Consider the following 13,504-nt stretch of genomic DNA (forward strand, 5'->3'; position numbering starts at 1 on the left):
GTGTCCTGAAAGAGAGAGAGAATGCCGGGCTGTAGCGAGGAGGCCTAAAGGAAGTTTGCCGTTGGCTTGAAGACCTCAGGGGAATTGTTTCAGCATTGTTCCAAAGCGATGTGGGGAGGAGAGGGGGGTCACTCCGCCTCTTTCTCTCCTCCCTCTGCGTCCTCTTACTGCCGTTGCAGCCCAACTCTCAACTGAGTGCTCTTGGAAATAGGAAGCCTTTGAACACTTGCTCTGGCTTTACGCTGATCTGTGTTTATGTGTGGATTTACGAGGACAGAAGGTGATCAGCTTTGATCGAATTATTTACCCCACTGAATGTTAAGTAGAGAGAGGGCACGAAGGTAAGTCTCCTCTGCCTGTCTTCAGACTTACTTACCTGTTTGGCCTCTAAAAAAAGCGAGCTTGTATATTCTGTACTGCGTCACATGTGTCTTTCTCAGGCCAGCCGCTGACCGTGTCCGTGTGTATGTGTAATAATTCCCGATTTAAATACACTCACTGGTTTAAGGGGGCAAGTTTTTGATCAGTTGAGGAATGATAAATCCTGAAGTTTATGAGGTGACAGCAGAGTGGAGGGCAGCAGACCAGGGCAGTGTGACCAGATTGATGGCAGATTGTTTTATGTTGCTGGGATTAGCTATGGGCCATTGGGTTTGAAGTTAGCATAGTCGCTCATCCAAAAGGAGAAGAATTAACCTTTGGACCCAAGTGAAGATCTTCTCAGCTGTGAGCTACTGCAATCCTGACTTCTCTCAGATCAGCCTCGTTTCATGTGGCCTGCTGGTTTAATGTCCACATGTTCAGTGATTGAGATGCCATGTGATAGTCATATGTAAAAGAAACCAACATTAGCTACTTCATAGACCAACTACTACTAGCAACTATTATATATAATAATATTATATATCAATAATTTTATATATTATCATATATTTCCCCATATAAATTCACCAGACCATGTTAGGAGAAACTGTGTTTTAGTGAGATCTATTATGTTCAATCACTCAGTATTTTTAGGCATAACACAGACTGGAGTTACTGTCTCATGGGTTTGACAAGGCTATTTTGACTGCCATACTAAAAATGGAGTGAAGAGTTTGGAGGTCAGTGAAATATTTGGAGAAGAATGTGTGGATTGCGGCTGATTTTCCCAACTCTGTCAGCTTTGGGTTTCTTTTATAATAGGTGAAATATAGCAAATGGCTTCATGCCTGTCTGTGATTGTATGTGATGATAGTACATTAATGATACTGTCAGTTGATTTTTGGCTGTTTGTTTAGATTTCATGCATACCTGTTGCTTTGACCACATCTCATTCTACTTATGTATTCTCTCTATCAGGGATGCTTCTCAAAAATGGCAGCCTGCACCTGGTTCTAAGGCAGCCATGTTGGTGAAGGTGAACAGCATGAGTCGCAGCCAGCCCAGCCCAGCCTTGCAGCAGCAGCAGCACCTCCAGCACAGCACACACAGCAAAGCCAACACCTTCACCTTGCACCCCTCTAGCAACAAGGCCCAAGGCGGGCACACAAGTTCTTCCCAGGGTTATAAAACTGCCCCCTCTGGCAAAATGGCAGCCGACACACGTCAGGCCCATCACCTTAGAAAGGCCAGCAATGGCAGCTTCTGTTTGGTGTCATCAGACAGTAGCCATCCCAGTCCACTCCTTCACAGGTCACAGACCAGCACACCACGTCCCATCTCCCCCCATTATGGTTGTACTGCCCCAATCTATGACGAGCCAGTTTCAGACTATCCCATATATGATGAACCCCCAATAGACATGGAGGTCGAGGGGGCACACCTGTACAACGGACAACCTCTGTCTCGCTTGACACCTACCCATAGCCTTCAAAAGCCCAGACAGCTCCAGCACCCTGGATCATCTCATTCAGGATCCAGGCACAGGAGGAATCCCTCTGCCTCTGATTACAGCCCAGCTGGTCTGGAGTGCATCAAGCACATGGTCAACGTGGACCCCAAACAGGGGCTCCTATCTGGCTCCCCTGTACCCACACGTACCCCTTCCCCTACCTCCAGGCAGGATCCTGTCTTGACCCAGCCACATCCGCAGCCCCAGGCCCACTCTTTGCCCCAGGTTCGGGGCCAGTTGAGGGACAGAGAGCCAGGGACCCCAGGCCCAAGTACACTGGACAAGAAGCAAAGCTGGCGGGTCCTTGAGGCCACTGTCCAACGTGCCATGGAGGCAAGACACAGCAGGCAGAGCAGCCAGGCCTCACAGGACTTCCCCTCATCAACCCCCCAGGCCATAGCAAACTATCAAGACTCTGGTTACTCCACTGGCCCATCACCAAGCCTGAGAAGAAAGACCAGGAGGAGAGTGGGAGCCGGTGGCGGTGCAGGAGGCAGGCCAGGCTCTGTAGGCAGCAGCGGGGAGCTGTGCGCCCTCAATGAGCGGCTGATGGCTGAGATGAGAGAGGTGGTGAGTCGTTCGAACACCATGAGGGAGGTGAGAGCGGGGCTGGACCCGGAGATGGGGGAGCGGGTAGTCGTACCTCGGACGCGCTCCCCTGCAGACTCACTCAGGTGGTATGGAGGAGGGGGAGGCGGGTCAGCAGGCAGGTGCGCATCACGAGAGGACCTCACCCCCCGGTCACTGAGTAGGGCAGGTAACCATAGCAACCCTGCACTGACCCCTTTGGAGATACCAGGGAGGCAAAAAAGGACCTATGAAAAAGTGGATACCTTGGAGATGAGTGTGAATAGCCAGGCTAGCCTGTCCTCACCAGAGACCCCAGGACCGCCCTCCCAGGTAACCCCCTATTATTATGTTAATGTCAGTGTGTGTTTGAGGCAAATAGCGAGAAGTTAAATTGTTGTTAATAACAAAACAGAGATTGTAAGAGAATATATCTGAAGTAATCCAATATTATGATACTTTCCTGTCTGATTAAGAGCTCAGCTCTGTCTGTGTTATTGTGTGGTCTGTTTACCTCAGCAGGTTTGCTTGGATTCAGTTTTGTTTGGTCTGGAAATGCTCCGAGTACTGATGGCTCTCCAGATTCACTATCAGATTAGAGAAGAATTCAGTCTCACTGTGTCAAATGAGGCTGAGTCATGCGTGAATAAAAGCATCTGCGTATTACGGGAATTTTTAGCTGCTCCTGTATAGCTGCTGTATTGTTTAGTGTGTCGAGTCCTCAGAGAGCTGTAAGTGGAAGAATGAACAGATTGTTAGACTGAGCAGAAATATTCCTCTTGACTATTGGGGCAGATCAGATTTTTAAACCCCAAGACAACACAGCAGATTTGGTTGTATTTTGACTTTGCAGTGCACTAAAAGAAAAGAGACATATGTGGAGAAACCGAGATGATGTTCAAAAGTTGAAGATGAAAAAACAATTTGGCTTCTCAAAACAGTTATGTAAGCAGCAGCATGTGCAGCCAGTTCCAAGATTGGCTACTTCTAATCTCCAAATCCCCTCTTGCAACAGAATCACACCCCGTACCTCTATACATTACAGTGCTGTCTTCAGAAGCGGTCCCACAGCCCCTATGCAACTAATAATGAATGTTTAATTCAACAGGGAGCTCTGGGATGAAAACAGTAAGGTTAATCTGTCTCTTTGAAAAAAAAACAGGGAGCATTTTGTGAGTAATGCCTCTTACATTCCAATCTTTAGTGCAGAAATGTCCCCAGGACATTAAACAGTAGGCAGGCTGGGCACAGTTCTGGCATTACCTGTCATCATCTTACCACCGTCCATCTGCCCTGCACTGCAGGTACTGTATACTCATATGCCAGCTCTATGCTTGGGCATCTGAGCCCATGCCAGACCAGGGAGATTCAGGACATGGTTTCCCTTGGTCAGGAAGGAGGGCCGCTGTGACCCATATGGCCATTTCTTGGCAGGGAGATAAGGAGGAGGAAGGGGAGGCAGGCTGGTACCGAGGCTTATTGGTACCACTGTAGCTTTAGCATGTTAGACAACAGCCAAGCAGCACTGAGCGGGCCCCTAAGTCTGTCCTGGAATGTTCTTCAGACCTGCTGTTATATTACTCACACACATTCTCAGATTATGGCTTGCTATGTATGAGCAGCTCTTCGTTTCCATATTTGAACATTTTGTTCTTGCAGCTTTGCACCTTTGAACTAACTTGATGCACTGAAACTCTGACTATTTCACAAAGACCATGAATAATTCATGTTTTTATAAGTTTAGAGCATTTTCCACTCTTTCACTCTTGTGTCTCTGCCCATAGTAGGACTAAACTGTCCTGTGCATGTCCATCTGTAAGATATCTGTAAAACAGTGTAATTTACTCAAAGAGTTGTACAGCATATGTCCCATTCCCCAGTTAAACACGTGCTCTGTTGAATTTGATCTTCTGGAGTTGACCTCTGTCACCCATTAAAAAAAAAAAAAACATCAACTCTGTACGACTGTGTAGACTCTCTGCCAAAGCTGAACCTCAGATCTGCTCCATTTGATTGAGATACCAAAATCTAAAGTCCAGCTTGTCTGGCACTCGTCAACTCCATATTACATCGGGGTCTCGTTGAAAAGACATGTCAATCCGTTTTCTGTTCTATCAGTAAGTTTGAGCTTTGATTCTGGCTCAGATTTCATGTTGTTCCTGGCTGTTTGCAGAGCATGTCTGGGTTATTGGCTTTTCTATTAAGGGACGTGAGGTGCTCCTTAAAGTCATGAACTTCACTGCAGGGATCACAGAGAGGTCTTGTGTCGTGCATAGCTTCAGTTTTGCAGGGTAGGTGAACCTAGTGTAGGAAGGAGCAGGGGTAAGGAGTGTTATGCCACTATCTGATCATCTGCTCCTGGGGCCAGGGTTCATAAGGATTTGGGGAGATTTCTTTCCCAGTACAATTCTTTTCTGGCTTTAGGAAATTAATGTGGCAATCTTGCAGCAATTCCCCCTTAAGCCCCAGCACTGCAGAACAGAGCACGTTAGGCGGAAGGCAGCCCAGCTGCTACTGTGACAAAGTGAAGACTCTGCAGCTGCACACACAGTTTGTACCTCCACTGCATGGTTGCAGCCCCCTGTCTCTGCCTTTACCCTCCCTCCACCTCTCTGTAATTATTCTTCTCTGTCTCATGTCCACCTCTTGTCCCCCTGCAGGTGGGCACCCTAGAGCTGCAAGCTCAGTTGGAGAGCAGGAAGAAAGGCATGGTGGATGGGCGGACGGCTTCCCTGGGTCCCCATCGCCCTGCCAACCATGACAACAGAGAGGGAGGTGATGGGGCAGGAGAAAGAGCGCGAGGATCCTCCTACCAGCTCTCCTACGCCACCCTGCGGCAGCCCCCACCTCCCACCATGGGCATGGAGGACTGGGCCAGCAAGCACCTCAACATGCACACGCAAGGCCTGTTCCGTCGCCGTGTCTCCATCGCCAACATGCTGTCGTGGAACCGCGGATCCATCAAAAAGCCCATGCTAGTCACCAGCAACCGTGCCGTTAGGAAAGAGGCCTGCGAGATGTTCAAACTGGTGCAGGCCTACATGGGAGACAGGCCTTCGCGTCTGGACCGCCGCCACTGTGCCCTGCTCATCGTCACCAAATGCTGGGACATGCCAGGGCTGCGGGATGAGCTGTACGTGCAGCTGGTGAGACAGACTACAGGCAATGCCAGCCCCAGAAGCTTGGCGGCAGGCTGGGAGCTGATGGCTGTCAGCTTGGCATTCTTTGCCCCCTCGCCCAAGTTCCGCTGCTACCTGGAGGGCTACATCCAGAGACACACGGAGCCCACCAGCGACAAGAAATGTGAGTCTCAGACTGAGCAACAGGGTGGGTCACCTTTCTTTCTTTTGTACCTCCCTGTGTTGTCTAATCGTCAGCATTTGTTATGCAGGCCAGCGAGATCTCACTTTTCAGAATTAAATTAGCATTTTCTTCTTTCTGTTTTCCTGTGAAATTTTATTTTAATGTAGTTATCATGATGGAAAGGACAGTATTGTTTTCAATAAGCGCAGCAGCCTGACTGTCAGCCTTGTGTTTATCTAACTGACCGTCAGAAATTTGACCTTTGATATCTTCTGTTTCATAGTGACTCACTTCATATTGGAACAGCAGGATCTTAAGATGAAGAAGAATTCAAAGTCGAGAAAGAAGCGGAAACAGAATACAGAGGAGGAAGAAGGTAAAATTTTGTTCGATTACTTGCTCTTATGTCCAAAATATCACTTTAAGAACACTGCGTCCTCAGTATTTCCTATTTGCACAAGCTTATCTGTTTGACAGAGCACGGTAGTTAGGGGAGGGAGTCCCAGAGATGTTTTTTCTACTTTAATCTGAGCAGTACGAGCCATTACAAATTAAACATATCACTCCCAGTAGAGTGACCACTGTGACTGGGATGGAAAATTTAGTGCCGTGCAGTTTGTCAGATGAGTACATGCTGATGTACTTGCAGACACAATGAATGGGTTTTACAGAAAGTTCAGCTGGAAAAAATCTGTAGGATGAGAATTTCAGAAAGTTCTGTACACACACAATGGACCACACTGTGAATCATATTAGCGGTCTCCCCTGCCAGTTGCATGTCAGACACCCATTTAAGGGGATACCTACTCATCGGCACGCGCCCTCATTAGAGCAACCCACAGTGCCGGCTCTGATGATGATGTCAGCAGAGAGGAACCCAATCATTTCGCTGCAGACACCACAGCAGTGGCCTCACACATTGTGCTTCAGTGACTCAGACTCAGTGCTTTGTGCTGGAAAAACTCCAACTGACTAAGAGGTCAAAGAGAAAGCCTGCTGAACATTTTTGACTCTAGCTCTGAAGCCCTTTTAGATAGAGGAATCTTGATGAAAGCCAAGGAGAGACAAAAACAGCATAATGAGAGCTGCTGTTTGCCTGATGGATGGAGGAGCTGGAACACTTACATTGTGTCTGAACAGAGCAATGAGCAGCTGCAAGCAGCAGGAGTAGGAGTCTCATGTGGAACTAGAGGCCTCTTGTCAGGCCAGAGCTGGCCTGGTCTGAGCTTGGAAACAGGCTTTGGGCCCAGGAGTGCATTACATTGAGCCAACACTTGGATTAGCGCAGATTTGTCTCATAAACAATAACCAAGATGAGGCTGAAGTTGTCTCCTCAACGTCCTTTAATGACTCTGTGTTTTTGTTGTCGAATTTTGCTTCGGCCCATGTGGAGACAGCTGTCATGCCGTTCTCAGCCTGGTACAGCACACTCAGGCTCCTAATGAGCTTGCATTTCTCCTGGGCTTTGGTTGCCTGGTTGTTGTTGTTTTCATGCCATCAAACCTGATGTAAATATAGACCACCAGTACCGTTTAAACCCTTTCTCGCTGCAGCGCTCTGCCCTCTTGCTTTTCTTCGAGCAAGTGAACAGCCTCTATGTAGGAAGCCTTGGGAAAAATAGTCCGTCTTTGCCAAGATCAGGGGCAAATTATTGGTATGATCTCTCTAATTAGCCATAATTATAGTAGAACTCGGTCAGATTAGCATCAGTTGTGATCTTGCATGGGGATCACCTGTTTGCCATAAATCTTCGGGCTTTGACTGCAGGGAACATGCTGGAAAGTGTTTGTTACGTTTTAAACATCCCATCAGTGGCTTTGTCCATCTGGCCCTAGTTCGGGTAGCTGATACAGTGGAGATTCTGGGAAGCGGAATAGACCCCATGAGAGCTCAATGTTTGCTGTAAACGCTACCACAGCAATGACAGAGGGGGAGGATTTATGTTTGTGAGTGCACACGATGACCCAACAATCAAGATTTTCTCTTGGCTTTTTGTTGGAGAAGTAAAAGTGTACGGAATCTCTAACTTTTTGGGCACAGATCAGGTTCTTCTTTTACTTATGTCTCTTGAAGTACGTCCCACCACAGAAAACAGTGTTGTTGCTCTCATGCAGTTCACTTCCGAAATAGATCTGGGCCCTACACTAGCTACTTATGGCAGGTAGCAGACAGGAGCTTCTGTGTTTCTCATTTTCTTCGGAGCCCTTCATGTCTGTGTACAGTGATGAATCACCTGAACGTTGGATGCGTAGGCCGGATCCTGTCTCCAAAGCTTTTGTTCAACAGCAGTAAATCTTCCCTCAGCCTGACAGTTTAGCCGGGCCTGCTCTAATCCCCATATGCCAGAATCACACCGTCAACATGCCTCTCCAATTACCACTGCCTGCCTCTCAAACACAATTTGACATCTGTGGGAAAAAAACACAGTTTGTCCTGTTTGTGGGAAAGAATTTAAATCATTTATTATTCTGTGTGTTCACTAATGACTAGTGCTTAAAGGTTTTACTCATAACAAAGGTTTACATATTGTCTATTGTGGAGTTTGGTGTCATTGTTTCTCAGTCTTGAATTTGGCTTTTCTGTCAACATGCAGGTCTGCCTATAAGCACATATGCCAAGTTCTGCCATCGGAAGCTGCAGAAGGTGGCGATCACTGGAGGCAAAAAGGTAAGATAGCAGAATAGAAAAAAGAAGATTTAAGCTTTACAACTCCCATTCCTAAAAAATGGGATGCTGTGTAAATCCTTTTTTACACAAATTCAATCGAAAGCAGCACAGTGACAATGTATTGAATGTTTGACCTCATCAACTTAATTGATTTTTGTAAATATCTGCTTATTCTGAATTTGATGCAGCAACACATTTCAAACAAGTTGGCACAGGGGCAACAAAAGACTGGGAAAGTTGTTGAATTCTCCAAAATCACCTGTTTGGATCATTACACAGGTAAACAGGTTCATTGGTAACAGGTGATAGACGTTCTCAAGCGAGGATGGAGCGAGGTTCACCTCTCCGTGAACACATGATTGTATAAAGGATATTACTACATGGGCTCGATAACACTTTGTAAAACTAGTTTCGGTTAACAAGTTGCATCCCCAACTTTTTTGGAATCAAAGTTGCAGATGTTGCCTTTACACACCGTCAAAAGTATGTCACTTTCACATGATAAAAATAGGACGAAACAGTTTCAAAGTTGTGATCCGGATCTGAGTCATCCTCAATACCATCACAGTGAGAGACATAATTACAGACACACTGACACACTCACAGGTAGAGACATAAACACAGATCCAGTCATAGTAGCGCAGCTGCAGACACAGCCATGATTAGCAGTCCCTGACATACCCAGGTAGTAAATCTCCTTTCCTCGCCTCTCACCCCTCCAGGGTCTACGTAAGCCTACGTTGGAGGAGATTGACCACAGTAGGCGGGCCATCGTCACTCCCTCCCTGTTTGGCAGCTCACTGGAGGAGGTGATGGAGAGGCAGAGCGAGCTCTTCCCAGACAGGAAACTGCCCTGGGTGCAGGTTCAGCTTTCCCAGTATGTTCTGGCTCTGGGCGGGGCTCAGACCGAGGGCATCTTCAGGTAAGATAGACTTAACTCAGCCAATTGCCTGCCTCGACTTGAGCAATGTGAGAGAGGTTGACTCTAGGAAATTAGAAGGAGGTCTTATGTACTGTATGTGTGTGTATGCTTTATTGTATGTATAGTATGTATAAACAAATGTGTGTGGTCTCCTCTATCCCTGTATTTCAAAGTAGGCCGTCCCTGTGTACAGTACACACAACAGACAGCAGAACAAACACAGCCCTGCTTTGCTCCCGAGACCAGCCCTGTTTAATTTTATACTTTGAAATATGTGTTTACATTACTGCTTAAACTCACAAGCACGTGGGAGCTTCACAGCTGTGTGTTTGTGTAGGGTTTTCTCCAGAATGTTTAATTCTTTAGCATCTCGACTTGCTTGGAGAAGTGTTCCCTCTCCTCAAACATACTATGTATGGATCTCCCTCTGAAACTCCACTCCTACATGGGGACTTTCCTGAACAGTGCGCTGTTTGGTTATATTATGTTTATTCTGTTTTTGTTTTGTTCCAACGAAGTACTGCAAACAAAGAACACAGCACTTTCAGCCACCAGGCCACATTTGAAGCCAATTGGGTGTGCATAATGGTTTGCCACAGGGCATGGAGACCCTGTAATGATAGAGGTAGGGGTCCCTCTTGTGGCCACTGAGTGTAACGACATGCTGTGTTTTATGTTCAGAGTGCCTGGAGATATTGATGAAGTGAATGCGCTGAAGCTCCAAGTGGACCAGTGGAGGATCCCAGAAAATCTCTCTGACCCCAATGTTCCAGGTGAGGAAGGATGGATTTGACACAAAGCATTTGGTTTGTTGTTGTGTGTCAGCACGTATATGCTGGGTGCGAATATGAATAGCAAGGCTACGTTTGTCTCGTTCAGCCTCTCTGATGAAGCTGTGGTATCGGGAGCTGGAGGAACCTCTCATCCCAATGAACTTCTACAAGCAGTGTGTTAGTAACTGTGACGACCCAGTGGCGGCCATAGCTGTGGTTCAATCTCTGCCTGAGCTCAACAGGCTGGTGCTCTGCTACTTCATCCATTTCCTACAGGTAACTTGTTGACAAAGATTTAGAATCCCCTCAGACACAGCCTTCACCCTAATTTACCACAACCAGGGTCCCTATTCCACTAACACCATCATGACAATATCTGTAGAGGCTTTAGTCCCATCCTTTTTGTATATTTCCAACTTTATTTTTATGATCAGGCCCCATGTTTACTTTTGTTGCAGACACACACCCATTTGTAATATAATATTTAGCCAAAGAACTAAAATAACAAAAACTCATGACTTAACAAAGACAAAAAAATGTATTTAATACCTGTAAAAATAGTTTTTTATCTTATGTTTGTGTGATGCTTTAAATGTTTACATTGTCACAAAGTTTTTTGGTTGTTTTTACTGATTGAACAACAAATGTAGACAATTTCTTTAAAATAATTTTACTTACTGGTCTTAAAAATGTACATTTTTATTGTTATTTTCTACATAATGCCCTCTGCATACAATTCTACTTGCGAATATAAATCTGTACAAATTCTGATACCATAACTTAAACCATTGTGGTTTCAATGTTGAAAAATGATTGAATTTGAACTTAATCTGGTGTTTAACCTGCACAATCAGCCATGCATTTATAGTGAAAATTTAAATGTGATGATAAAGACTTCGAGGGGTCTGGAAATTTTTGGTTGAAGTACCTTGAAAGTGCTTGAATGTTCCTCAGAAAAAGCAGTATGAACTCAGACTAAACTCCACACCGAAAAAACTCATCTTGGACTAATGTATATGAACATTTGAGCTAAATAAAACATGCAAAATATGAATATATTTGAGCTCTTGGATAACAGTGTGAGTCATACATTAGTAACGGCAGGTCAAAGGTCAGTCTGTACACTCAGCCTTGCTCATTGCTTTCTCTCTCCTTACATCCTGATTATCTCTAGGTATTCGCTCAGCCATCCAACGTGGCTATAACCAAGATGGATGTGAACAACCTGGCCATGGTGATGGCCCCCAACTGCCTTCGATGCCAGTCCGACGATCCAAGGATCATCTTCGAGAACACACGCAAGGAGATGTCCTTCCTGAGAATGCTCATCGTTCACCTGGACACCAGTTTCATCGAAGGGGTGGTGTAGACACTGTGAACCACAGAGCCCACCTCAGGTGCTCAATCAGCCCTTGGGCATCTCCGGTTACACATTTACAATCATGCATAAACACTGTTTCTGTTCAGACCACACTGGAAACTCTTGGTGAGATATTACACCTCTTACAACACAAGGAGTGTGAAAACAGCTTGGACTTTGGACCCTTGTTCCCACTCAGTTTCTCAAGGCGTTTACACACTGGGGACATGTCAAATAGACAACACGGAAATGCTAAATATACACATGCGAATATATTTGCCATCAAAACTATTCATACTGGCAGTGAAGTGAATTTGGGACAGTTGCAACATTTGTTGAATAAAAGGTTTGAATAAATGTGCTCAGTACACTGACTGATAGACTGCCTGCAAATCAAACAGGGTGACTGTCAGTTTGGCATCATCTACAGTTGATTAGTAATTCCTCTAGATGGCAGCATCTACTTTTTCCTGCTTCAGTGCTCTCCTGGTCAGCCTTCAGATATATCAAAGGTGCTCCGTACAGACTATAAGACATTAGCTTACATTAACTAATCATGCTATGACACTGTTGCCTTGCTACCTCCTCTAGTACATTCAAAAGTAAAGTAATACAGGGTGAGGAGAAACACAATCAACAGGTCCACCATTCTTAACAAAATGCCCCCAGCGTGGAAAGCCTTTACTGAAAGACGACACATCACCTTAGGTTTCACTGTGTTTTTGATGCTCAAATCAACAGTGACGGCTTTAAAGTGGTTCACTTTAATGACTAACTGCTGCATGTGGAAACAGATTTACTCTTGAATTTCTTACTGAATTTGTTGGACAACTGGGCTGTGTAAGGTGAGAGTCTTACAGTATTTACTTCAGAAGTATTCACTTGCACAACAAAAGTAAAGACAGCGGTGCTGAAGCTCTGCTTTTTTTCTCTGGTTTCACTCAAGCGTGTTTGTGTGTGTGATTGTCAGAGTGTGAACGGAAGACACAGCCTTCTTTTATAATGTACAGAAAAAATTAAAATATGAAAAGTAAAATAACTCTTATAATGGTGTCTTATTAATAAGCTTGCCTGTGCCGTTTTGAGTAGTACTGATAGCTGATCTCCTCGTATTTCATTTTACGAGACACAAGAAGCGACGCCACCACAACTATTTTGACCGAGTACAGAGCCATCATTTCAAAGCACATACTTGAAGGATGTGCAGAAGGCTCTTTTTAACGGGAGGTGGCGATTTTCTAAGAAAACAAACTTGGAAGTGCTTCAATTTTACAACTCTAAACACTCAAGTGAAGCCGGACGAGAGTGTTGTGATAGCAGTTGTCATAGTGATGTGGGAGGTTGGTTATTCAACTGGTAACGCTCTTTCTCTATGTCTCTGAATTGGAATTGTGTTCTCTTTTGTTTGTGGTCTGTATGTTTTTTGGCTCAGGTCTTATGATAAAACGGGTGTTGGATGTTGGAACTGTACATGGCCTCCCTCACAGACTCAAAATTTGTTTCATCTACCACAATCCCCTGTATTGAGAATGGAGTATTGTTCAACTGTCAAGCACTATGAGAATGTAGATGAAGCTTTTTGTGTCCCCTCTCAGGCTTTGCCGATGTAAATAAATTCTGTGTGTAAATAGTATTAACTCTCCTTAAGTGTATTCTAATGATCCAGGTTAAGGGTGAAGTTAAATGTTGCTGGAAAGAGCAATAAAACGTGTTTTTGTAATTAACTGTTAATTTCTCTGCTGTAACCGCCTGCCTTTTGAACATAGGACTGATTCAAACCACTTTCCATGTGTGTATATGTGTGTTTGCATACCTTCTTGTTATAATATGGAATGGCTGTCCATAATAAAAGTTTGTTCAATTGTAGATTGGGTGCCTCCTTGTTTTTTTTTTTTGTTTTGTTTTGTTTTTTTTTTTGGGGGGGGGCGCATGTTTGCCTTTATTTTAATATTGAGGTGCAGAGAGGTAGACAGGAAATTGGGGGGGGGGGGGGGGGGGACAGCAGGAAGTTGCACCCAGATGATGAATGTCACTGGCAT

The 13,504-nt window shown here is 45.1% G+C and overlaps 1 protein-coding gene across 4 annotated transcripts in view; it reads left to right on the forward strand.

Moving 5' to 3' along the window:
- The window catches only part of arhgap46a (Rho GTPase activating protein 46a), a 32,609-nt gene extending 19,303 nt beyond the window's left edge, over positions 1–13,306 (forward strand). For 2 of the 4 annotated variants that reach the window (XM_041960514.1, XM_041960530.1), the window contains 8 exons: positions 1,342–2,773; positions 5,101–5,767; positions 6,027–6,119; positions 8,337–8,410; positions 9,133–9,332; positions 10,014–10,105; positions 10,212–10,381; positions 11,280–13,306. In XM_041960514.1, the coding sequence (XP_041816448.1) occupies positions 1,342–2,773; positions 5,101–5,767; positions 6,027–6,119; positions 8,337–8,410; positions 9,133–9,332; positions 10,014–10,105; positions 10,212–10,381; positions 11,280–11,474 (2,923 nt within the window). In that variant the 3' untranslated portion in view covers positions 11,475–13,306. Of the gene's footprint in view, positions 1–216; positions 342–1,341; positions 2,774–5,100; positions 5,768–6,026; positions 6,120–8,336; positions 8,411–9,132; positions 9,333–10,013; positions 10,106–10,211; positions 10,382–11,279 lie in introns of those variants that run through there. The other 2 variants (XM_041960538.1, XM_041960522.1) reach the window with 2 other exon arrangements.
- The last annotated feature ends 198 nt before the right edge of the window (positions 13,307–13,504 follow it).

Source organism: Chelmon rostratus, chromosome 2, assembly GCF_017976325.1.
Source record: "Chelmon rostratus isolate fCheRos1 chromosome 2, fCheRos1.pri, whole genome shotgun sequence".
In the NCBI taxonomy this organism is placed as follows: domain Eukaryota; kingdom Metazoa; phylum Chordata; class Actinopteri; order Chaetodontiformes; family Chaetodontidae; genus Chelmon; species Chelmon rostratus.